Raw genomic sequence first — 27,373 nt, forward strand, 5'->3', positions numbered from 1 at the left:
AGATCTAAGCAATAAGGACCAATTCACACTTCACACATACATAAAGGTACTCAAAGCAGGCCCATAGATAGCTAAAAGAACAGTTGGTTGTATGGGGAGTCGGTCGGTGCTTTCAAAGCAGAATAGTCAATTAGGGGTCAGAGAAACTTGTCATTGATGTTTCGTCGTTCAAAAGCCTACACAGAGCCTCTTATCTCCTCCGCCACAAGGAACATACAAAGCCTCTTTCTCGTTCATCTTTCCTTGCATCCTCTCTCCTTTAAAAAACGCATTGGAGAAAAAGGTCTCGTGTATGACCTTGGGTCTTCTTCTCCAATACGCTTGAGAAAGAGTTGACGGAAATAATATGCGTGGAATCATAAAGACAAACTGAGCAGGGGCCAAAGTTTCTTTAATCTGCACGTGAGCGAGATCACCTGAGCATAATACATCACATCAAATCTGTCACACACTAGACACCTGACTTGTTGTTCTCAAAGTATGTTATATATCCTCCTGACACAGGTTTGTCATTCATTCTTGAATCATAAACAGGGGAAGATTTTAGGTTTGTAATAGCAATCCAAGCTTTCTGCTCCAAACCAACTTCCCCATTTAAGGGGTGCTTGGGACACTTCTACATTTTTGTGGTGAAAGGTTCCCATACCCAGCACTCGCTGCCTGGCATTGTTCTAGAGAACAATAGCCTATATACAGCTATTATATACAGCTATTAAGTGTCTATCGTATATACAGTTGTCATAAATTGTAGCACTTGCATCAGCCCATTGTCCAAAAGTGACATTGGCTTTCGCCATAGCAAGTAATCATAAAACATTGGATTTAATAATGCATTTGACAACATACACAGTGCTTAATGTGGTCATTGGGCCATTTACTTATGTATACATAATTAAACCTATCGGCTTAATAAACGTTTTATATTACGCTTTATGTACTTATTTACTATAGTTGAGGGTTTAATCACATTGGATACCAGGGATTGTCTCTCACCAACCAAGAGCGACTCTGAAGGTTCAAAAACATGTGGAGTTGTGACATTTAAATGAACAATCATATAAACTGAACAAAAATATAAATGCAACATGTAAAGTGTTGATCCCATGTTTCATGAGCTGAAATAAAAAAAATGTAATGTTCCATATGCACAAAAAGCTTATTTCTCTAAAAGATGTGGCATATGACATTGTGCTGGGGACAACAAAAGACCACTCTAAAATGTGCACTTTTGTCACACAACACAATGCCACAAATGTCTCAAGTTTTGGGGGAGAGTGCAATTGGCATGCTGACTGCAGGAATGTCCACCAGAGCTGTAGCAAGAGAATTTAATGTTCATTTCTCTACCATAAGCTGCCTCCAATGTCGTTTTAGAGAATTTGGCAGTACGTCTAACCGGCCTCACAACCGCAGACCACATGTATGGTATCGTGTGGGTGAGCGGTTTGATGTCAACGTCGTGAACCGAGTACCCCATAGTGGAGGTGGGGTTATGGTATGGGCCGGCATAAGCTACGGACAACGAACACAGTTGCATTTTATCGATGGCAATTTGAATGCACAGAGATAAAGTGACAAGATCATCAGGGCCAGACTTCGTGCCAGTCATCTGCCACCATCGCCTCATGTTTCAGCATGATAATGCACAGCTCCATGTCGCAACGATCTGTACACAATTACTGGAAGCTGAAAATGTCCCAGTTCTTCCATGGTCTGCATACGCTCTTTCCTGTTACGCTCTTTCAAACTGGTGGCAGGCAGTTACAAAGACCACTGCGTGCTTGGTCAGCAGGCTACTGTTTGAATGTTGCTGTGCTTTAAAAAAACATTGTAAAGAAAGGCAGCACAGGACACTGTCATAAGCCAAATAAATATTTGCCGTGCTTCAAAGGTCAGTGTATATCGTGTTCAAGTGAATTATAAATATAAATGTGGCATAAATTAAAAAACAAAAAGACAGTTGATTTAACAGCAAATATGGTAATGAGATTTATTGGTCGTCCTCTCAGTTACAACTTTCATTTGAACTAAAAAGAAACACTACCTATGCAGATTTACTTGGATAAGAGGGTTTTGAGTATATATATATATATATATATTCCACAGTAACTTCTTACACCTGTCTGGTATTGGCATCTATAACAGTATTGTAGCAGAGTAAAAGGCATGGCTACAACAATACTGTATTCTTGTATAAATGCCAACAGCCGATTCCACCTTATAAATATAAAATTTATAAGATATCTTATAGATCAGCAATTAACTAAATGGATGAGGATGTGAGTGTAGTCTGCTGAGTGTCATCCAGTGGCATAGCATGAGAGTCAAATTCAGGAGCCACTGGGAACAAAAGATGAGTCACATGGATGAATTCCAATTCCCTTCCTTTTTACTGTAAGTGTGCACTTGTTGACTCCATTGTGTTTAAAAGCACTAGATTTGTGCAAGTATTCCTTACACTCATTACACACATTCATTTTAAATCTATGAAAGGGAGTGAACATGTGTGCACTTCAAATCAGAGTTTAGTCGCGTACAGATGACTTGTTTCTAGCTCCAGCAGTGCAGTAAATGCCTGTCTGCACTTTGGGAGAAGGACAGAGAACCAGAACACAGCTAAACACTTTCAGTATCCTCTTCAGACGGAAACCTGGCTGAAAACGAGCACTAATGTAAGGCATATGCACACGGCTGAAAGTCTATTTAAGTGGCGAAATGAATGTAGATCAAAATGCAGTGAATTTTAAAAACCCTAAATGATTGTGCTGTTGAAACAGAAGTGGTGGGCGTTAGGAGACACTTCTGAGCTGCAGCTCCTAAAACACGACTGACAAGAGATGTGGTGAGCTGTATGCTTTCAATAAATGAGACGGCCTTTCTACATAAACGCTCAAACATGAAGGTGAGAAAATGGTACGTAAACCCGCATTACAGTTTTTTTTTGGGGGGGGGGGGGGGGGTGTATTTAGATTTACATGAATTTGAGATTTGAAATATTTGTTTGTAGTCTTTTCAAATTTCACTTACAAAAAAAGCAATAACAATCTCCATACAATTCAATGTAACCTGAAAGCAGATGCAGGATTCAGACCTAATATTGCATGATACCAGGATTAGCAACAACAGTATTGATGTATTGAGTGGGTGCACCTAATAAGGCCTTGTTAGGATGGGGAACAGGTGCCACAATACACTTTATCATAGGGAAAGGGGTGGTCATTTCCAATGGTGCCCAAAATGGCAGTTCATAACAAGTCAACAACTGGCTCTGGTCATGATATTTTCTTACGTGGGTTATTATTATCATCATCGGAGGCGATTACGATAGGCAAGAGTGCAGATCACATACCTGTAGTCTCATTCTCAGAAAGAATTAGATATGTTAGTGTATTGTGAAATGAAATAAATTACTTTAATCCCTTTTCAACATAAGTGCCAAAAACTGACAGTGGGAATAAAATCCATAAACTGCCGAGATGCTTCACAAGTGGACATGCACAGTAAAATAAAATCATCAGGAACATTGGTTGGGAGTTTGCTTTTCCTTGTCAAATCGGGAACGAAACAAGCGGAAGTCCCAAGGTGATTCCTTGCATTGGAGGTCCTTCCTAGGGAATGAATGCCGCTTTTCCAGCAACACATTCATAAATGGGGGAATAATTATAGGTTGGGGGCATCTTCCATTGTAAGGTCCAATGTGCATAGGTAAACAGTTTTTTTTTAGCTGCTGCTGGAGTTGGTTCACTTTGTGTTGTAGTTGGCAAAGCGCTGGTTCAGGGGGTTCTCTGGCGACTTCATCCACTCCTTTTTCAGCTGTTGCTTGAGCTGCGACAGCCGCATGTTGGGGTTCTCTTTTTTAAGAAGGGGCATGTTCAGATCCTCGAACGCGGCGAACGCTGCCTTCACCCTGCGCTCTGGGTGGCGGTCGAGCTCTTCAGCCGTGCTGGGAAAGAAACAAACAAGAGGACGGGTTGAAATTAGGCTCTCGACTTCTCTTACGTTAGCTACTCTATGGACCCTCATACTTATGATACCTGCTTCATCTTCTTTTATATAGCCTAGAATATGAGAAGTAAATGATGTTATACAATGCCTTCAGAAAGTATTCACACCCGTTGACTTTTTCCACATTTTGTTGTGTTACAAAGTAGGATTAAAATGGATTCCATTTACATTTTTTGTTAACAATCTACAAATACTCTGTCAAAGTGGAAGAAAGTCTAAGAGCTTTGCACAGCTGGATTTCAAAACATTTGCCCATTATTCTTTTAAAAAATTGTTCAAGCTCTGTCAAGTTGGTTGTTGATCATTGCTAGACAGACATTTAAGTCTTTCCATAGACTTCCAAGCCAATTTAAGTCAAAACTGTAACTAGGCCACTCAAGAACATTCAATGTCGTCTTGGTAAGCAACTGCAGTGTATATTTGGCCTTGGGTTTTAAGTAGTTTTTATCCTGAAAAACTCCCTTGCCACTAACAAGTATACCCATGATGCAGCCACCACAAAAATATGGATTTTCCCCAAACAAAACACTTTGTATTCAGGACAAAAAGTGAATTTCTTTAGTGCCTTATTGCAAACAGGATGCATGTTTCGGAATATTTGGTCATCTGTACAGGCTTACGTATTTTCACGCTTTCATGTGGGTTAGTATTGTGGAGTAACTACAATGTTAATTCATCGTCAATTACCTCCCATCACAGCCATTAAACTAATGGTTTTAAAATCACCATTGGCCTCATGGTGAAATCCCTGAGCGGTATCCTTCCTCTCCGGCAACCGAGTTAGGAATGGTGCCTGTATCTTTGTAGTGACTGGGTGTATTGATACACCATCCAAAGTGTAATTAATAACATCACCTTTCTCAAAGAGATATTAAATGTCAACTACCAATAGGTGCCCTTCTTTGCGAAACATTGGAAAACCTCCATGTTCTTTGTGGTTGAATCTGTGCTTGAAATTCATTGCTCGGCTGAGGGACCTTACAGATAATTGTGTGTATGGGGTATAGAGATTGGGTTGTCATTTAAAAATAATTATAAACACTATTATTGCATACAGTGAGTCCATGCAAATTGTGACTTATTAAACACATTTTTACTCCTGAACTTAGACTTGCCATAACAAAAGGGTTGAATACGTATTGACTCAAGACATTTCAGATTTTCATTTTTAATAAATTTTTTAACATTTCTAAAAACACAATTCCACTTCGACCTGATGGGGTATTGTGTGTAGATCAGTGACAAAAAATCTAAATCCAATACATTTTAAATTTAGACTAACAACAATATGTGAAAAGGCCAAGGATTGTTAATACTTTCTGAAGGCACACCAAACCCACTTGGTTGATAACGGTATGGTAACCAATGGAAATGCTCCCCTGGTTCTCGCCTGTAATCTTAACATTGTTACCCCCTACAAAAGCAACATGGAGAGGTTATGCCTGTATACAGTACTCTGTACCTGAGCATGGCAATGGCATCCTCTATGGTTCTAGCCTCCACAACACCTTCCTCAGGAATGATGCGATTCACGTTCTCCTCCAGGGGCGTCTCCAGGTGGCTCTTCTCTGTGGACACGAACATAGGAGAGGGAGACCATAAGAATACAACAGAACCCGGAGAGGAAAGAGAGCCTGGTTAATGATTGAAGGTATATTGGTGAGGTCATTGCCTTTCTCTTTGGGTTGCTCCTGCTGTTGTAGCTGCTGCTCGACATGCAGCATCTCCTCAATCTGGGCCCGAGTCACTTTGCCTGCCACCACAGCAGCAGCAGCAGCCTCCTTGGCCTTGCCCTTAATCTTTGCAGCCTCCTCATCTAAGAGCCGCTGGTTCTCCTTCTTTCGCTCCAGGGCCTCAAGGCGCTTTTTCTCCTTGTCATCCTGCAGGTTCAGAGAGGGGACATTTAAAGTCAAGCCTAAATGATCAGGCCCACTTCAACATTCAGTAGATTCTAGAGTGTGGTGTCTGTACATACATAGCCAGATACTGGATTGTGATATAGCCCAATATAATACTACTGCAGACTATTTGACCCCGTGTGAGAATAGGAAACGGAGTGCGAAAGGCCTCACCTTCCTCTGTTCTTTCTTCAGGACATGTTTGTCGTTCTCCTGCCATAGTGCATCCTCCAGCTCCTTCTTCTTGCGGGCGTCTTCCACTGCTTTGGCCTCTGCCTTGCGAGCCTTGGCAGTGACTGCCTTGGAGTTCTCACCCTGGAACTTCTTCGGCATCCCTAAGACTAGGCCTATTCTTCAGCTGACAGAATCAATGTATTATTTTGACATTATGTTTTGGATGAACAACCTAACTATACATAGAGCCATTCTATCATAAACCAAACTAGGTGGCAAGTTGACTCACCGTCGAATTGACACAGACAAAAATGCTCTGAAATCGTAATAGATAGCCAGAGTGAATTTACGAATGCACCCCCAGTAGCTAGCTAGCAAGCTAGCCAACTTTGGGAAAAGGAAAGGGGGATACCTAGTCAGTTGTCCAACAATGTATTCACCTGAAATGTGTCTTTTGCATTTAACCTCAGAGAGGTGCTGGGGGGATGCCTTAAATGGATATCAACGTCTTCGGTGCCCGGGGAACAGTGGGTTAACTGCCTTGCTCAGGGGCAGAACAACATATTTTTACCTTGTCAGCTAGGGGATTCGATCCAGCAACCTTTCCCAAAAATGGAAAAATGACGCCGAAGAACATGGCTGACGTTTCACATTCTCCCAACCAATTGTGCTATTTTGTTATTTCTTTTTTTTGTTTTGTGTAACTTCTTTTTAAAGTATTGTCTACATAATGTTGCTGCTACTGTCTCTTATGACCGAAAATAACTTCTGGACATCAGAAAAGCGAGTACTCACCGCGGACTGGAAGAAACTTTTTCCTTTAACCTTTTGTGACTAGGGGGCAGTATTTTCATTTTTGGGAAAAAACGTTCCCGTAGTAAACGGGTTATTTTGTCAGGACAAGATGCTAGAATATGCATATATTGACAGCTTAGGATAGAAAACACTCTAAAGTTTCCAAAACTGTAAAAATGTTGTCTGTGAGTATAACAGAACTGATGTTGCAGGCAAAAGCCTGAGAATAAATCAATCTGGAAGTGCCTCATGTTTTGAAAGCGCTGCGTACCAATGTGTCCCTATTGAGCAGTGAATGGGCTATCAACCAGATTACTCTTTCTCTACAGCATTGTGACGTAGTTTTACGCATTTATGTTGAAGAATACCCGTAGGCGGCTACATTGCGCAAGTGATCACCTGATGCTCGCGTAAAATACAGAGGTAGCCATTACTCCAATCGGTCCTACTGAAAAACGAATTGTCCCGATGGATATATTATCGAATAGAGATTTAAAAAACATCTTGAGGATTGATTATAAACAACGTTTGCCATGTTTCTGTCGATATTATGGAACTAATTTGTAATATTTTTCACCGTTTTCGTGACTGCAATTTCCGGGCGATTTCTCAGCCAAACGTGAAGAACAAACCTTGCCTACAAAAATTATATTTTTGGAAAAAAGAACATTTGCTATCTAACTGGGAGTCTCGTGAGTGAAAACATCCGAAGCTCATCAAAGGTAAACGATTTAATTTGACTGCTTTTCTGATTTCCGTGACCAAGTTACCTGCTGCTAGCTGGACAAAATGCTATGCTAGGCTATCGATAAACTTACACAAATGCTTGTCTAGCTTTGGCGGTAAAGCATATTTTGAAAATCTGAGATGACAGGGTGATTAACAAAAGGGCTAAGCTGTGTCTCAATATATTTAACTTGGGATTTTCATGAATAGGAATATTTTCTAGTAATATTTATGTCCGTTGCGTTATGCTAATTAGTGTCAGATGATGACAACTTCGTTTTGTGGTGGTAAATAGACGGGATGGGGTGTCACTAGAGGTTAACGGGTACGATGAGAAGGATATCCTGCTTTCATTGGAACAGGCCCAGATCTACACTTTTTGCATGAAGACGCCGGAAAAGGGGACGCAGATCGGGGATCCTTCTGAGAATCCGGAGGCGAGCGCGTAAACTCCCAATGCCTTCCATGCTTCTTGTTAACGTACAATCATTGGAAAATGAAATTGATGACCTATTATTAAGATTATCCTACCAAAGGGACATTAAAAACTGTAACATCTTATGTTTCACCGAGACGTGGCTGAACGAAGATACGGACAACATAGAGCTAGCGGGATTTTTCATGCACCGGCAAAACAGAGACGCTACCGCTGGTAAGATGCGGGATGGGGGTGTGTGTCTTTTTGTCAATAACAGCTGGTGCGCGATGTCTAATATTAAAGGAGTCTCGAGGTATTGCTCACCTGAGGTAGAGTACCTTATGATAAGCTGCAGACCACATTATCTACCAAGAGAGTTCTCATCTGTATTATTCGTAGCTGTCTATTTACCACCACAAAACGAAGCTGGCACTAAGACCGCTCTCACCCAACTCTATAAGGACATAAGCAAAGAAGAAAATACTCACCAAGAAGCGGCGCTCCTAGTGGCTGGGGACTTAAATGCAGGCAAACTTAAATCAGTTTGACCAAATTTTGTGTAACCGGGGGGGATCCTAGACAACCTTTACTCCACACACAGAGATGCATAGAAAGCTCTTCCCCGACCTCCATTTGGCAAATCTGACCATAATTCTATCCTCATGATTCCTGCTTACAAGCATAAACTAAAGCAGGAAGTACCAGTAACCCGCTCAATACGGAAGTGGTCAGATGACGTGGGTGCTACACTACAGGACTGTTTTGCTAGCACAGACTGGAATGTGTTGCGGGATTCATCCAATGGAATTGCGGAACACACCACCTCAGTCATCGGCTGAATCAATAAGTGCATCGATGACGTCGTCCCCACAGTGACTGTACGTACATATTCTAACCAGAAGCCATGGATTACATGCAGCATCCGCATCGAGCTAAATGCTAGAGCAGCCGCTTTCAAGGAGTGGGAGACTAATCCGGAGTGGGAGACTAATCCCACTATGCCCTCAGACATACCATCAATCAAGAAAAGCGTCAATACAGGATTAAAATTGAATCCTACTACACCGGCTCTGACGCTCGTCAGATGTGGCAGGACTTGAAATGATTGGAGGACCAACTAAGCCAATTCCGATTTAATCTGACAATTTTTTAAAAATGTATTTGTAATAATGGCAATTACAACAATACTGAATGAACATTTATTTTAACTTAATATAATAAAAATCAATTTAGCCTCAAGTAAATAATAAAACATGTTCAATTTGGTTTAAATAATGCAAAAACAAAGTGTTGGAAAAGAAAGTAAAAGTGCAATATGTGCTATGTAAGAAAGCTAACGTTTCAGTTTCTTGCTCAGAACATGAGAACATATGAAAACTGGTGGTTCCTTTTAACATGAGTCTTCAATATTCCCAGGTAAGAAGTTTTAGGTTGTAGTTATTATAGGAATTATAGGACTATTTCCCTCTATACCATTTGTATTTCATTAAGCTTTGACTATTGGATGTTCTTATAGGCACTTTAGTATTGCCAGTGTAACAGTATAGCTTCCGTCCCTCTCCTCGCTCCACCCTGGGCTCAAACCAGCAACACAACGACAACAGCCACCATCGAAGCAGCATTACCCATGTAGAGCAAGGGGAACAACTACTAGAAGGCTCAGAGCGAGTGACGTTTGAAACGCTATTAGCGCGTGCTAACTAGCTAGCCATTTCACTTCAGTTACACCAGCCTCATCTCAGGAGTTGATAGGCTTGAAGTCATAAACAGCGCAATGCTTGACGCACAACGAAGAGCTGCTGGCAAAACGCACAAAGTGCTGTTTGAGTTAATGTTTACGCGCCTGCTTCTGCATACCACCGCTCAGTCAGATACTTAGATACTTGTATGCTCAGTCAGATTATATGCAATGCAGGACACGCTAGATAAGATCATCAACCATGTGTAGTTAACTAATGATTCTGATTGATTGTTTTTTATAAGATAAGTTTAATGCTAGCTAGCAACTTACCTTGGCTTACTGCATTCGCGTAACAGGCAGCCTCCTTGTGGAGTGCAACGAGAGAGAGGCAGGTCGTTATTGCGTTGGACTAGTTAAATGTAAGGTTGCAAGATTGGATCCCCCGAGCTGACAAGGTGAAAATCTGTCGTTCTGCCCCTGAACTAGGCAGTTAGCCCACCGTTCCTAGGCCGTCATTGAAAATAAGAATGTATTCTTAACTGACTTGCCTTGTTAAATAAAGGTATAAATAACTATATAAATAAAAAAATTGGCAAATCGGCTCTCAAAAATACAGATTGTTATGAAAACTTGAAATCGGCCCATAATTAAATCGTCCATTCCGATTAATCGGTCGACCTCTAGTCCAAACATACCAAGACAGTCATAAAGAGGGCACGACAAAACCTTTTCCCCCCTCGGGAGACTGAAAAGATTTGGCATGGGTCCCCAGATCCTCAAAGATTTCTACATCAAGAACATCCTGACCGGTTATGTCACCGCCTGGTATTGCAACTGCTCGGCGAATAGTTTTATGGGCTTTCCTCTGAACCACCCAGTACATCACTGGGGCCAAGTTTCCTGCCATTCAGGACCTATATATTTTTTTATTTTACCAGGCAAGTCAGTTAAGAACAAATTCTTATAATCAATGACTGCCCCTGACGACAAATTTGTACCTTGTCAGCTCGGGGATTCAATCTTGCAACCTTTCGGTTACTAGTCCAACACTCTAACCACTAGGCTACGCTGTCTCACAATAAAATTGTCAAAGGAAAACCCATAAAATTGTCAGAGACTCCAGTCACCCAAGTTATAGACAGTTTTCTCTTCTACCGCACGGCAAGCGGTACCGGAGCGCCAAGTCTAGAACCAAAAGGCTTCTCAACAGCTTCTACCCCCAAGCCATAAGACTGCTGAACAATTCATAAAATCGCCACAGGACAAATTACATTGATGACCCTCCCCCTTTTGTACACTTGCTGCTACTCACTGTTTGGACACGGTACCGGTGCCCCCTGTATATAGTATCGTTATTCTTATTGTGTTACTTTTTATTATTCTTGTTTTTATTTTAGCCGACTTAGTAAATATTTTCTTCTTCTTGAACTGCACTGTTGGTTAAGGGCTTGTAGTAAGCATTTCAAGGTAAAGTCTACACTTGTTGTATTCGGCGCTTGTGGCAAATAAAGTTTGATTTGATTTTGGCCCAACGCTCTAACCACTTTGGCCTGTTAGCTTGGGTGCTTGACTGCCGTTGTGAGGTCAGAACACTCTGATCAACCCTACTCCTCGGCCAGAGCGTTCAGAGTGCGAAACTCTCAGAGTTTACAAGCGCTCTCTGGCACTCCAGAGTGAATTTACGAACAATAGGGCTAATATGGCTATCTTCTCCGATTTCAGAACACTGATTTGGGTGTGCCAGAGCGCAGAATAAGTCATGCATTTACGGACGCTCAACACCAGTTAATTATGGCTGGTGTCAGTAAACGGCAAAAAGGCATAATAGAAATGTTGCCAGCTGCGCAGTTAGTCGCCAACGCTCTGGATAACACGAAACCAGCCCAACCAGCACTGCTAGGGCGAGTAAAATGGTCAGAGTGAAGTGTTCTCTCATTTGTCTGGAAGTAGCTAGCAAGCTAGGATTAGGGTTGATCCGATCGTTCTGACCTCAACCGCAGTCAAGCACCCAAGCTAACTGGCTAACGTTGGCGAGGTTTGCTTGCTACTTCCAGCCACAAATGAGAGAACACCTCACTGACTATTTTACTCGTCCTAGTAGAGCGGATTAGGCTGTTTTCATGTTATTCAGAGCGTTGGTGATTAACTTTGCAGTTGGCAACCATTTAATTACACCTTTTTGCCGACGTTTACTGACACCGGCCATATTCAACGAGTGTTGAGCGTTCGTAAATTCATCAGTTATTCTACGCTCTCGCACACAGACGAGAGTGCTCTGAAATCGAAGAAGATAGCCAGAGTGAATTTACGAATGCGCCCATAGTTAGGCACCTGCAACGTCACGGTCTTTGTGGCTCAGTTGGTAGAGCATGGAACTTGCAATGCCAGGGTTGTGGGTTCGAGTCCCACGGGGGACCAGTACAAAAATAGATCCACTCATTGCTGTAAGTCGGTCTCGATAAGAGCATCTGCTAAAATGTAAACATGTCATCGGCTACCAATGGCTAGTTGATATAGCTAGAAGCTCTCCATGTCAACTATAGCATGATAACGTTAACAAGCTAAGCCAAACGTTAGATGCCTGAGTCACACGAGTTCTGTATTTACCCAACATATAAATACAACGGCTGGCCAACTTGCATAACGCGCTGTTTAGCTAACGTTAGCTATAGAAGTTAGCTAGCTACTAAGCTAAAGTTAGCTAGCAAAGATGAACAAATTAAAGATTTCACAGTCTGAATTCGTGGCAATTGACTATTAACCAATGTAAAAAAATATATATGTTTGTGAAAAGAAAAGGGTCGTACCTGAGCGACAACAGGTTATTGTTGTTTCGAAAAGGCATCTGCCAGCCACCCTTTCGTGACGATGACGTACTTCTTCTTCCATGGGGGTTAACGGCAGTTGGAATCCAATGTTAATGGGGCATTACCGCCACCAGCTGGACGGGGTGTTGAATAAGAAACTACAAAAATATTTTTATTTTTTAAATTTTATTTCACCTTTATTTAACCAGGTAGGCAAGTTGAGAACGAGTTCTCATGTACAATTGCGACCTGGCCAAGATAAAGCAAAGCAGTTCGACACATACAACAACACAGAGTTACACATGGAGTAAAACAAACATACAGTCAATAATACAGTAGAAACAAGTCTATATACGATGTGAGCAAATGAGGTGAGATAAGGGAGGTAAAGGCAAAAAAAAAGGCCATGGTGGCAAAGTAAATACAATATAGCAAGCAAAACACTGGAATGGTAGATTTGCAGTGGAAGAATGTGCAAAGTAGAAATAAAAAAAAATGGGGTGCAAAGGAGCTAAATAAATCAATAAATTAAAATAAATACAGTAGGGAAAGAGGTAGTTGTTTGGGCTAAATTATAGATGGGCTATGTACAGATGCAGTAATCTGTGAGCTGCTCTGACAGCTGGTGCTTAAAGCTAGTGAGGGAGATAAGTGTTTCCAGTTTCAGAGATTTTTGTAGTTTGTTCCAGTCATTGGCAGCAGAGAACTGGAAGGAGAGGCGGCCAAAGAAATAATTGGTTTTGGGGGTGACCAGAGAGATATACCTGCTGGAGCGCGTGCTACAGGTGGGTGATGCTATGGTGACCAGCGAGCTGAGATAAGGGGGACTTTACCTAGCAGGGTCTTGTAGATGACATGGAGATAGCGGGTTTGCGACGAGTATGAAGCGAGGGCCAGCCAACGAGAGCGTACAGGTCACAATGGTGGGTAGTATATGGGGCTTTGGTGACAAAACGGATGGCACTGTGATAGACTGCATCCAATTAGTTGAGTAGGGTATTGGAGGCTATTTTGTAAATGACATCGCCGAAGTCGAGGATTGGTAGGATGGTCAGTTTTACAAGGGTATGTTTGGCAGCATGAGTGAAGGATGCTTTGTTGCGAAATAGGAAGCCAATTCTAGATTTAACTTTGGATTGGAGATGTTTGATGTGGGTCTGGAAGGAGCGTTTACAGTCTAACCAGACACCTAGGTATTTGTAGTTGTCCACGTTTTCTAAGTCAGAGCTGTCCAGAGTAGTGATGTTGGACAGGCGGGCAGGTGCAGGTAATGATCGGTTGAAGAGCATGCATTTAGTTTTACTTGTATTTAAGAGCAATTGGAGGCCACGGGAGGAGAGTTGTATGGCATTGAAGCTTGCCTGGAGGGTTGTTAACACAGTGTCCAAAGAAGGGCCAGAAGAATACTTGGTTGATCTAAGATGGCGTAGCAGTAAGTCGTCCTGTCGTGTCGTGTCCCTGTATATTTTGTTTATATTTTGTTTATTTTTCGTTTTTTACATATTTTTCGTTTTTTACATAGCTATCCCTTTAAAAACATTTTGCTAAACCTAAGCTTCCAAATACGCTGGATCTTCACAACTAGCTATCTAGCTAAACCGCAACCCCGGATGATTACCCCTGGCTAGCGTTTCCACCCACTTAGCTTGAAGCTAGCCCGGCCTGCGCTACCACCGTAGCATACTCCTGAGCTACAATACCCAGGCCCACGACCGGTCTATCGATGTCACCGCATGAAGAGGAATAAACAGACTCACCCCATCGCGACGTCCCCCAAAGGCTAACTCTCTAGCCCTCGCTATCTCCCTGCTTGCTAATTCGGCCTGCTAACTGCTAGCTTGTCCAGCTTCGGTCCGCTAACTGCTACCTTGTCTAGCCCGGGCCTACAAACTGTTAGCTTGTTAGCACAGGCCTGCTAACCGCCTGAATCGCCGCGTCCCAAACGCCCACCGGACCTATATTTACTTTCTATCTCTTTTGACTTTTAATTTGTTTATACCTTCCGGAAACCTGCCTCACCCAATGTGATACGGAATCGCTATTATTTTTTATTTATTTTTAGAACACACTCAAGAACCTCCAGAAGCTAACCAGCTAACTAGCTACAAGCTATTTAGTCATTGTTCGTTTTTTTTAACCTGGATAACACTCGCCAGTCCAGCTTCCCTTCCCCATCCACCGCTGCCCCCTGGACACTGATCTCTTGGCTACATAGCTGATGCACGCTGGACTGTCCATAAATCACGGTACTCCATTCTGCTTGTTTGTTTTATCTGTTGGCCCCGTTGCCTAGTCTACGCCATTTTACCTGCTGTTGTTGTGCTAGCTGATTAGATGTTGTCTCACCTACTGTTTTAGCTAGCTTTCCCAATTCAACACCTGTGATTACTGTATGCCTCGCTGTATGTCTCTCTCAAATGTCAATATGCCTTGTATACTGTTGTTCAGGTTAGTTATCATTGTTTTAGTTCACAATGGAGCCCCTAGTTCCACTCTTCATACCCCTGATAACTCCTTTGTCCCACCTCCCACACATGCGGTGACCTCACCCATTACTACCAGCATGTCCAGAGATAAAACCTCTCTCATCATCACCCAGTGCCTGGGCTTACCTCCGCTGTACCCGCACCCCACCATACCCCTGTCTGCGCATTATGCCCTGAATATATTCTACCATGCCCAGAAACCTGCTCCTCTTATTCTCTGTCCCCAACGCTCTAGGCGACCAGTTTTGATAGCCTTTAGCCGCACCCTCATACTACTCCTTCTCTGTTCCGCGGGTGATGTGGAGGTAAACCCAGGCCCTGCATGTCCCCAGGCACCCTCATTTGTTGACTTCTGTGTTCGAAAAAGCCTTGGTTTCATGCATGTCAACATCAGAAGCCTCCTCCCTAAGTTTGTCTTACTCACTGCTTTAGCACACTCTGCTAACCCTGATGTCCTTGCTGTGTCTGAATCCTGGCTCAGGAAGGCCACCAAAAATTCAGAGATTTCCATACCCAACTATAACATCTTCCGTCAAGATAGAACTGCCAAAGGGGGAGGAGTTGCAGTTTACTGCAGAAATAGCCTGCAAAGTAATGTCATACTTTCCAGGTCCATACCCAAACAGTTCGAACTACTAATTTTGAAAATTACTCTCTCCAGAAATAAGTCTCTCACGGTTGCCGCCTGCTACCGACCCCCCTCAGCTCCCAGCTGTGCCCTGGACACCATTTGTGAATTGATCGCCCCCCATCTAGCTTCAGAGTTTGTTCTGTTAGGTGACCTAAACTGGGATATGCTTAACACCCCGCCAGTCCTACAATCTAAGCTAGATGCCCTCAATCTCACACAAATCATCAAGGAACCCACCAGGTACAACCCTAACTCTGTAAACAAGGGCACCCTCATAGACGTCATCCTGACCAACTGGCCCTCCAAATACACCTCCGCTGTCTTCAACCAGGATCTCAGCGATCACTGCCTCATTGCCTGTATCCGCTACGGAGCCGCAGTCAAACGACCACCCCTCATCACTGTCAAACGCTCCCTAAAACACTTCTGTGAGCAGGCCTTTCTAATCGACCTGGCCCGGGTATCCTGGAAGGACATTGACCTCATCCCGTCAGTTGAGGATGCCTGGTCATTCTTTAAAAGTAACTTCCTCACCATTTTAGATAAGCATGCTCCGTTCAAAAAATGCAGAACTAAGAACAGATACAGCCCTTGGTTCACCCCAGACCTGACTGCCCTCGACCAGCACAAAAACATCCTGTGGCGGACTGCAATAGCATCGAATAGTCCCCGTGATATGCAACTGTTCAGGGAAGTCCGGAACCAATACACGCAGTCAGTCAGGAAAGCTAAGGCCAGCTTCTTCAGGCAGAAGTTTGCATCCTGTAGCTCCAACTCCAAAAAGTTCTGGGACACTGTGAAGTCCATGGAGAACAAGAGCACCTCCTCCCAGCTGCCCACTGCACTGAGGCTAGGTAACACGGTCACCACTGATAAATCCATGATTATCGAAAACTTCAATAAGCATTTCTCAACGGCTGGCCATGCCTTCCGCCTGGCTACTTCAACCTCGGCCAACAGCTCCGCCCCCCCCGCAGCTCCTCGCCCAAGCCTCTCCAGGTTCTCCTTTACCCAAATCCAGATAGCAGATGTTCTGAAAGAGCTGCAAAACCTGGACCCGTACAAATCAGCTGGGCTTGACAATCTGGACCCTCTATTTCTGAAACTATCTGCCACCATTGTCGCAACCCCTATTACCAGCCTGTTCAACCTCTCTTTCATCTCGTCTGAGATCCCCAAGGATTGGAAAGCTGCCGCAGTCATCCCCCTCTTCAAAGGGGGAGACACCCTGGACCCAAACTGTTACAGACCTATATCCATCCTGCCCTGCCTATCTAAGGTCTTCGAAAGCCAAGTCAACAAACAGGTCACTGACCATCTCGAATCCCACCGTACCTTCTCCGCTGTGCAATCTGGTTTCCGAGCCGGTCACGGGTGCACCTCAGCCACACTCAAGGTACTAAACGACATCATAACCGCCATCGATAAAAGACAGTACTGTGCAGCCGTCTTCATCGACCTTGCCAAGGCTTTCGACTCTGTCAATCACCATATTCTTATCGGCAGACTCAGTAGCCTCGGTTTTTCGGATGACTGCCTTGCCTGGTTCACCAATTACTTTGCAGACAGAGTTCAGTGTGTCAAATCGGAGGGCATGCTGTCCGGTCCTCTGGCAGTCTCTATGGGGGTGCCACAGGGTTCAATTCTCGGGCCGACTCTTTTCTCTGTGTATATCAATGATGTTGCTCTTGCTGCGGGCGATTCCCTGATCCACCTCTACGCAGACGACACCATTCTATATACTTTCGGCCCGTCTTTGGACACTGTGCTATCTAACCTCCAAACAAGCTTCAATGCCATACAACACTCCTTCCGTGGCCTCCAACTGCTCTTAAACGCTAGTAAAACCAAATGCATGCTTTTCAACCGGTCGCTGCCTGCACCTGCATGCCCGACTAGCATCACCACCCTGGATGGTTCCGACCTAGAATATGTGGACGTCTATAAGTACCTAGGTGTCTGGCTAGACTGCAAACTCTCCTTCCAGACTCATATCAAACATCTCCAATCGAAAATCAAATCAAGAGTCGGCTTTCTATTCCGCAACAAAGCCTCCTTCACTCAAGCCGCCAAGCTTACCCTAGTAAAACTGACTATCCTACCGATCCTCGACTTCGGCGATGTCATCTACAAAATGGCTTCCAACACTCTACTCAGCAAACTGGATGAAGTCTATCACAGTGCCATCCGTTTTGTCACTAAAGCACCTTATACCACCCACCACTGCGACTTGTATGCTCTAGTCGGCTGGCCCTCGCTACATATTCGTCGGCAGACCCACTGGGTCCAGGTCATCTACAAGTCTATGCTAGGTAAAGCTCCGCCTTATCTCAGCTCACTGGTCACGATGGCAACACCCATCCGTAGCACGCGCTCCAGCAGGTGTATCTCACTGATCATCCCTAAAGCCAACACCTCATTTGGCCGCCTTTCGTTCCAGTACTCTGCTGCCTGTGACTGGAACGAATTGCAAAAATCGCTGAAGTTGGAGACTTTTATCTCCCTCACCAACTTCAAACATCAGCTATCTGAGCAGCTAACCGATCGCTGCAGCTGTACATAGTCTATTGGTAAATAGCCCACCCTTTTCACCTACCTCATCCCCATACTGTTTTTATTTATTTACTTTTCTGCTCTTCTGCACACCAATATCTCTACCTGTACATGACCATCTGATCTTTTATCACTCCAGTGTTAATCTGCAAAATTGTAATTATTTGCCTACCTCCTCATGCCTTTTGCACACATTGTATATAGACCCCCCCTTTGTTTTCTACTGTGTTATTGACTTGTTAATTGTTTACTCCATGTGTAACTCTTTGTTGTATGCTCACACTGCTATGCTTTATCTTGGCCAGGTCGCAGTTGCAAATGAGAACTTGTTCTCAACTAGCCTACCTGGTTAAATAAAGGTGAAATAAAATAAAATAAAATAAAAAATAAAAATACAGAATGGTGGAATCTGCGTAGAGGTGGATCAGAGACTCACCAGCAGCAAGAGCGACATCATTGATGTATACAGAGAAGAGAGTCAGTCCAAGAATTGAACCCTGTGGCACCGCCATAGAGACTGCCAGAGGTCCGGACAGCAGACCCTCCGATTTGACACACTCTATCAGAGAAGTAGTTGGTGAACCAGGCGAGGCAATAATTTGAGAAACCAAGGCTGTCGAGTCTTCCAATGAGGATGTGGTGATTGACAGAGTCGAAAGCCTTGGCCAGATCAATGAATACGGCTGCACAGTAATGTTTCTTCGATGGCGGTTAAGATGGCGGTTAAGATATCGTTTAGGACCTTGAGCGTGGCTGAGGTGAACCCATGACCAGCTCTGAAATCAGATTGCATAGCAGAGAGGGTATGGTGAGATTCGAAATGGTCGGTAATCTGTTTGTTGACTTGGCTTTCGAAGGCAGGGTAGGATAGATATAGGTCTGTAGCAGTTTGGGTCTAGAGTGTCCCCCCCTTTGAAGAGGGGGATGACCGCAGCTGCTTTCCAATCTTTGGGAATCTCAGACGACACGTAAGAGAGGTTGAACAGGCTAGTAATAGGGGTGGCATCAATTTCGGCAGATAATTTTAGAAAGAAAGGGTCCAGATTGTCTAGCCCGGCTGATTTGTAGGGGTCCAGATTTTGCAGCTCTTTCAGAACATCAGCTGACTGGATTTGGGAGAAGGAGAAATGGGGAAGGCTTGGGCGAGTTGCTGTGGGGGGTGCAGTGCTGTTGACTGGGGTAGGGGTAGCCAGGTGGAAAGCATGGCCAGCCGTAGAACAATGCTTTTTGAAATTCTCAATTATAGTGGATTTATCAGTGGTGACAGTGTTTCCTATCTTCAGTGCAGGGGGCAGCTGGGAGGAGGTGTTCTTATTCTCCATGGACTTTACAGTGTCCCAGAACTTTTTTGAGTTTGTGTTGCAGGAAGCAAATTTCTGCTTGAAAAAGCTAGCCTTGGCTTTTCTAACTGCCTGTGTATAATGGTTTCTAGCTTCCCTGAAAAGCTGCATATCACGGGGGCTGTTCGATGCTAATGCAGAACGCCATAGGATGTTTTGTGTTGGTTAAGGGCAGTCAGGTCTGGGGAGAACCAAGGGCTATATCTGTTCCTGGTTCTAAATTTCTTGAATGGGGCATGCTTATTTAAGATGGTTAGGAAGTTATTTTTTTTAAATAACCAGGCATCCTCTATTGACGGGATGAGATCAATATCCTTCCAGGATACCCCGGCCAGGCCGATTAGAAAGGCCTGCTCGCTGAAGTGTTTCAGGATGCATTACGGATGCAGGCAATGAGGCAGTGATCGCTGAGATCTTGGTTGAAGACAGCAGAGGTGTATTTAGAGGGCAAGTTGGTTAGGATGATATCTATGAGGGTGCCCGTGTTTACGGCTTTGGGGAGGTACCTGGTAGGTTCATTGATAATTTGTGTGGCTGGGGTGTTAAGCATGTTCCAGTTTAGGTCGCCTAGCAGCACGAGCTCTGAAGATAGATGGGGGGCAATCAGTTCACATATGGTGTCCAGAGCACAGCTGGGGGCAGAGGGTGGTCTATAGCAGGCGGCAACGGTGAGAGACTTGTTTTTAGAGAGGTGGATTTTTAAAAGTAAAAGTTCAAATTGTTTGGGTACAGATCTGGATAGTAGGACAGAATTCTGCAGGCTATCTTTGCAGTAGATTGCAACACCGCCCCCTTTGGCAGTTCTATCTTGTCTGAAAATGTTGTAGTTTGGGATGAAAATGTCAGAATTTTTGGTGGTCTTCCTAAGCCAGGATTCAGACACAGCTGGAACATCCGGGTTGGCAGAGTGTGCTAAAGCAGTGAATAAAACAAACTTAGGGAGGAGGCTTCTAATGTTAACATGCATGAAACCAAGGCTATTATGGTTACATATGTCATCAAAAGAGAGCACCTGGTGAATAGGAGTGGAGCTAGGCACTGCAGGGCCTGGATTCACCTCTACATCACCAGAGGAAAAGAGGATGAGTAGGATAAGGGTACGGCTAAAAGCAATGAGAATTGGTCGTCTAGAACAGAGAGTAAAAGGAGGTTTCTGGGGGCGATAAAATAGCTTCAAGGTATAATGTACAGACAAAGGTATGGTAGGATGTGAATACAGTGGAGGTAAACCTAGGTATTGAGTGATGATGAGAGAGATATTGTCTCTAGAAACATTGAAACCAGGAGATGTCATCGCATGTGTGGGTGCTGGAACTAATAGGTTGGATAAGGTATAGTGAGCAGGACTAGAGGCGCTACAGTGAAATAAGCCAAAAAACACTAACCAGAACAGTAATGGACAAGGCATATTGACATTAAGGAGAGGCATGCTTAGTAGAGTGATCAAAAGGGTCCAGTGAGTAGTGAGGTTGGTTGGGGTCACGGCGATTCAGACAGCTAGCTGGGCCATCAGTAGCAAGCTAGCATAGGATGGAGGTCTGTTTTTAGCCACCTCGTGCGTTTCTGTCGGTAGGATTAGTGGGGTTCCGTGTGGTTGAGGGGATCAATCCAATTCGCCAAAAAATAGATATAGTTATAGAGGCCAAAGAAAAAAGAAAAAAAATCGTCCGATAGGTCTATTCAGATAGCAGCCGATAAGACAGCTAACGATTAGCGGACCGCAGATGGGCGTTCAGGTAACGTCGCGACGGAGGAGCCAGCTGGATAACTCCCTCGGGCAGATAACGTCGGTAGTCCAGTTGTGAAGGCCCGGTGAGGCTCCGCGTTGGCAGTAAAACGGGTCCGGATAGGTGATTGTAGCCCAGGAGTGGCTGATGGAACTCTTCAGCTGGCTTGCTTCGGAATAATTGATGTTCGCTCCGGAATCGACGAAAGCCGATAGTCACGCGGATAGCAGCTAGCTAGCTGCGAGATCCAGAGCTTGCGGTTGAAATCCGGGGACATGGAGAGAAAAATAGGTCCAGTATGTTCCGGTCCGAGTCGCGCCGTACAAATCTGGCGATAGATTTTCGAGCTAAAGGATAGCTGATGACCACAAACCGTGGTTAGCTGAATACTAACGATTAGCCAGTAAAGAAGCTAACTAGCTTCTGGCTAGCTTCTGGTTAGCTTCAGGCTAGCTTCTGGTTAGCTTCTGGCTAGCTTCTATGGAGGGTTACAGATTTGAGGGAAATAATACTTTCTTTTTTTATATATAAATTGGTGAGGCGGGTTGCAGGAGAGTGTTTTGAAGATGAGTTTATGGAAAGGAAAAAAATATATATGAAAACGTATGCGAAGAAAGTTGTAAATATATATACGAGACACGACAAGACGAGGACAAAAGACGTCTGACTGCTATGCCATCTTGGTGACAATATTGCGGGAAAGGGGGAAAACGTCATCATACAAAATAAAACACCAACTAAGAAAACCCGTCCCACTTCTTCATTCACAGTCCACTCCAAAATTACATCCCTACACAGGCTCAGGGGCCTGTGACGGTGGTACATTCGCCGGCAGGAATTCTTGCATGGACTCGGCTGTGAAACCACAGAGACCAAAAAACGTTCAGTGGCATTCACAATGATTTCAGTTTCCTTAGACTTCTTCTCCACGTGTGCTGTACAGTTTATGCCCATTGCAATACATAATACAAAGTCCACCTTTTAAAAATGTATCATTTCACTATCCCTCAGTTGATAAGAACTCTGGTCATGTTAGCTCTACAACCATTGTTTCTTCCCCGCCACTCGTTCCTTCTAATCGTCTCACCGCCTCCAGATAAGAGACACGCTGGACATGCCCTACCCTTGCCACCTCATTCTCCTTCACCCTAACAGGGCACTCCAGGAATTCAGGTGCATGTTCACCTCCACAGTTGCAGAATTTCACTTCATCTGGCATATGATACTCTTCACTTCTGCACACACTTGACACATGACCAAATCTTTTACATTTATGACACTGAAGGGGCTTATGCACAAAAAGCATGAATCCTAGCTTATGCACAAAATCATGAATCCTAACTTTATATGAGAAGGGAGAGACTCTTCATCAAAGAACAGTAGCATGGATGAAGTTAATATATTTTCTCCATCCACCATACAGGTCAGTCAACGTGCATCAACCACTCCATCGGTGTCTTCCGTAATATCCTCTGCCTTTATTTCTTGTGCCACCCCAGAAATAATCCCCTTGATAGTTGCCCGGCTACGAAAATCTATACAAGAAACCTTCCTCTCCGATATATTATTGAGTCTTAAAACACACTTCTTCTGCTCGGGCAGACACACAAAAAATCTAAATAAGATCACTTCTTGTGACTCTCGCCGACTTCACACTTTCCTTCAAAACACTCCAGATTTTTCTCGAGACGTTAAATGAATTTCCCAAGAAGCATTGATTTCAAAACCCTCACCCCGACTAAAAACAAGTCTAGTGGTTTCCTATTTTCCACCACAGCTTTCCTTCTCTTGTTCCCCTTTTCGTCGCCACTGTAACCCACTCATTCTCTCTTTCTGTACTATTAGCTTCACCTGTCTCACTGGCAGTTTCAGTAAAGGCCACAGCTAGAAGTTCTCCAGGCCTGCACATCTCTGACGACCTGAAGTGATCCCTTTACACAGACAGTGCAGTGAAGACGGCACAACAGCGCCTCTTCAACCTTAGGAGGCTGAAGAGTTTCGGCTTAGCCCATAAGAACCTCAAACTTTTACAGATACACCATTGAGAGCATCCTGTTGGGCTATATCAACACCTGGTACAGCAATTGCAACGTCCACAAACACAGGGCTCTTCCAGAGGGTGGTGCGGAAAGCCCAACGCATCACATGGGGAACACTGCCTGCCGTCCTTGACATCTCCAGAACCAGGTGTCACAGGAAGGCCAAGAAGATCATCTTGGACCTCGTCACTCGAGCCACGGCCTGCTCACCACGGAGACAGTACAGGTTTTTTATTTTTAACATTTATTTAACTAGGCAAGTAAGTTAAGAACAAATTATTATTTACAATGACAGCCTACCCCGGCCAAACCCTAACCCGGACGACGCTGGGCCAATTGTGCACCGCCCTATAGGACTCCCAATCACGACCAGTTGTGATACAGCCTGGAATCGTCTGTAGTGACACCTCTAGCACTGAGATGCAGTGCCTTAGACCGCTGCGCCACTCGGGTTCAAAGTTGGGACCAAGAGACTGATAAACAGCTTCTATCTCTAGGCCATTATACTTTTAAACAGTCACCACTAGCTGGCCTCTGCCCAGTACCCTGCCCTGAACCTTATTCACTGTTACTAGCTGGCTACCACGCGATACGCGACCCTGCATCTTAGAGACTGCTGCCCTATGTACAGTACATAATCATTGAACACTGGACACTTTAGTAATGTTTACACACTGTTTTATCCACTTTATATGTATATACTGTATTCTAGTTATGCTCATCCTATATAACTACTGCTGTACACACCCTTTCTATTCATATACTGTCCATATTGTCTATGCACTATTATTCAGTACATTCGGAAAGTATTCAGACCCCTTGACTTTTTACACATTTTGTTATGTTGCAGCCTTATTCTAAAATCATTTTAAAATAATTTTCAATTGATTGAACATGATTTGGAAACGCACAGTCTTGTCTATATAAGGTCCCACAGTTGACAGTGTATGTCAGAGAAAAAAACAAGCAGTGAGGTCAAAGGAATTGTCCGTAGAACGCTGAGACAGGATTGTGTCGAGGCACAAATCTGAGGAAGGGTACCAAAACATTTCTGAAGCATTGAATGTCCCCAAGAACACAGTGGCCTCGGGGGAGAAGGGCCTTGGTCAGGAAGGTGACCATGAACCCGATGGTCACTCTGACAGAGCTCCAGAGTTCCTCTGTGGAGATGGGAGAATCTTCCAGAAGGACAATCATCACTGTAACACTCCACCAATCATGCCTTTATGGTAGAGTGGCCAGGAAGCCACTCCTCAGTAAAAGGCAAATGACAGCGCACTTGGAGATTGCCAAAAAGGCACCTAAAAGGACTCTCAGACCATAAGAAACAAGATTCTCTGATCTGGTGAAACCAAGATTGAACTCTTTGTCCTGAATGCCAAGCGTCACATCTGGAGGAAACTGACACCATCCCTACGATGAAGAATGGTGGTGGCAGCATTATTCTGTGGGGATATGTTTCAGTTGCAGCATGTTCTGGTCCAGTATATGGGTCTCTGACAGTTCAGGCTTCTCATGTAAGTATTAGGGAAAATGTGGCATCTGTAACTCCTTTTGGGTTTAGGCTCGCTGAAGAGCAGAACTGAATTGAGGAAATGGATGTGAACCCCCATATTATAAACTGGAAGGAATGGATTCCGGGGGCGGGCTCAGTATCCACTGGGTCGTTGAGTGCGACTTCGGTGACGAGGATTGGTCGTTGACGTATGTTCTACTTCGTTCCCCCCTTCATGTTAAATGTGCAACCAGAGGGGAAAAAAACTCTAGACCTCCTTTATTCCACACACAGAGACGCATTCAAAGCTCTCCCTCGCCCTCCATTTGGCAAATCTGACCATAATTATATCCTCCTGATTCCTGCTTACAAGAAAAAACTAAAGCAGTAAGCACCAGTGACTCGGTCAATTAAAAAGTGGTCAGATGAAGCAGATGCTAAGCTACAGGACTGTTTTGCTAGCACAGACTGGAATATGTTCCGGGATTCTTCCAATGGCATTGAGGAGTACACCACATCTGCCATTGGCTTCATCAATAAGTGTATCGATGACGTCCCCCCCACAGTGACCGTACGTACATACTCCAACCAGAAGCCATGGATTACAGGCAACATCCACACTGAGCTAAAGGCTAGAGCTGCCGCTTTCAAGGAGCTGGACTCTAACCCTGAAGCTTACAAGAAATCCCGCTATGCCATCGAATGAACCAACAAACAGGTGAAGCGTAAATACAGGACTAAGATCGAATTGTACTAGAACCGGCTCTGATGCTCGTGCAGTTTAAAAAATACAAATAAGAATAAGAAATATACCAGATATACCAATCCTGCCTGGTTGCATCACTGGTATATTTCTTATTCTTATTTGTATTTTTTAAACTGCATTGTTGGTTAGGGGCTTGTAAGTATGCATTTCACTGTAAGGTTTATATACCTGTTGTATTCAGCGCATGTGACTAATACATTTAGATTTTTTGATTTGATTTGAATACTTACGTAATTGTGATATTTCAGTATTTTTACCTCTTTTTGCTTTGTCATTATGGGATATTGTGTGTAGATTGATGAGGAAAAAAGCAATTTAATCAATTTTAGAATAAGGCTGTAATGCACTGTACTTCCATTCATTTTTTAAACTCAGCCTAGTCTTGAGGCCCTAGAGCAAAACCAATGTTTTCGTGAGAGTTTCACCTTTCCACAGGGGTTTCATATTAGTGTGTAGCCCAAACTGTTCAGACACTACAGACAGAAGTTGGCAGATCGGTTCTACCAACTTCAGATGGGTACCAAGACTCTTGTGGGGGAAAAACGGAGAACTTGTGGGGGGGCAAAATGGAGAACACCATAGTAATAGTAATAATAGTTTGTAGACCAAACTGTTCGGACGCTACAGACAATTTTGTGCAAAGACCGATTTTCAGGATGTCTCATGGTCTGACAAATACCGCTCTAGCTCTGTCACCTTTCACCGGAGTTGTGGAAGTGCGACATCCACCGATGCCGGGGATCCACTGCAAAAAAAAGCTCCTGTTTAAATTGACAGATTTTTATAGATTTTTTTTAGTACAGTAGCAGTTAAAAGTTTGGACACACCTACTCATTCAAGGGTTTTTCTTTATTTTTTACTAATTTCTACATTGTAGAATAATAGTGAAGACATCAAAACTATGAAATGACACATATGGAATCATGTAGTAACCATTTTATTTTTATTTTTTATAAATCTAAATATATTTTAGATTCTTCGAAGTAGCCACCATTTGCCTTGATGACAGCTGTGCACACTCTTGGCAACCCCTCCCCTAATTGGAGTAAACTAATGGAAATTAACACTTAGGCTTCTCCTTCCAGCTTATACATACTATATATATTTGACGGACACAGTATATTTTACATTACTTATTTTTTGTTTGTTTTATCTCGGTATTAGAGAGGTGCACAGTTACACTGTCTGTACATTTTGAATAGCTGTTAGGGTTAGGGTTAAAGATCTTCAGGGCTATGTAATACTTGACAGTGTACTTATGAGGCGATTACAACACATTATTACCTTGTGTAGTAACTTTTCAATGTCACCAAACCAGGATGTGTGCATAAGCCACACATCTCACTTGAGTTTAGTTGTTTTGGGGGGGGGTTTCTGTAAAAGTGCCGGGTTTTAGCCAGCCGGCTAATTTTCAACCGCAGTCCCTGGGCAAGTTATTAAAAACAATAAATACCCACTTCTTTACAGGGTGGTAAATTGTGTAAGGGGAGTGCCAGGGAAAACATTGGCAGCAGCAGAAACCTATGACTCATCAGGAATGACTTGAAGGGCTGGGTACTCCTTATACTGGAAAATGCTTCTTCCTTGAATATGTCAACATTGCAGCTTCGGATGGAAGCAGACACTTGACGTCACCTACAGTGCATGCTGACTTCATTCATCCTTAAAGAAAACGTCAATTTCATCTAGCCAATGATGACATGCTCTGGTATTAAACCAAGAAACAAGTTATATTAACCAATATTCAAAAGGACATGCTAGAATTTCTTCATAAAACATCCTGGGAATAGGCTATAGAATTAAACATTTTTTTATTTGGATCGATATCCTAG

General features: G+C 43.5%; 1 protein-coding gene and 1 non-coding gene across 2 annotated transcripts; one reads left to right on the forward strand and one right to left on the reverse strand.

The window, feature by feature from the left end:
• Positions 1 to 1,964: 1,964 nt before the first annotated feature.
• LOC109902401 (coiled-coil domain-containing protein 124) lies at positions 1,965 to 12,636 on the reverse strand. Its single transcript, XM_020498715.2, has 5 exons — positions 12,505 to 12,636; positions 6,078 to 6,261; positions 5,678 to 5,885; positions 5,468 to 5,573; positions 1,965 to 3,943 (listed from the first exon to the last, which is right to left on the reverse strand). Exons 2-5 carry the CDS (start codon positions 6,234 to 6,236, stop codon positions 3,742 to 3,744), a joined length of 675 nt encoding a protein of 224 aa, XP_020354304.1. The 5' UTR covers positions 6,237 to 6,261; positions 12,505 to 12,636; the 3' UTR covers positions 1,965 to 3,741.
• On the forward strand, positions 12,042 to 12,114 carry trnaa-ugc (transfer RNA alanine (anticodon UGC)). The gene has a single exon. It is a non-coding gene; the product is annotated as a tRNA-Ala (tRNA).
• Positions 12,637 to 27,373: the final 14,737 nt, after the last annotated feature.

The sequence above is a fragment of the Oncorhynchus kisutch genome, linkage group LG13 (genome assembly GCF_002021735.2).
Source record: "Oncorhynchus kisutch isolate 150728-3 linkage group LG13, Okis_V2, whole genome shotgun sequence".
NCBI classification, from domain to species: domain Eukaryota; kingdom Metazoa; phylum Chordata; class Actinopteri; order Salmoniformes; family Salmonidae; genus Oncorhynchus; species Oncorhynchus kisutch.

Bases quoted from the DNA above. Each gene is read 5' to 3' on its own strand.
- LOC109902401 (XM_020498715.2), bottom strand. From the start codon at position 6,236: ATGCCGAAGAAGTTCCAGGGTGAGAACTCCAAGGCAGTCACTGCCAAG. The intron at 5,886-6,077 runs GTGAGGCCTTTC...CTGAACCTGCAG, and splicing joins TGAAGAAAGAACAGAGGAAG to GATGACAAGGAGAAAAAGCG. The intron at 5,574-5,677 runs GCAATGACCTCA...TCGTGTCCACAG, and splicing joins GGAGCAACCCAAAGAGAAAG to AGAAGAGCCACCTGGAGACG.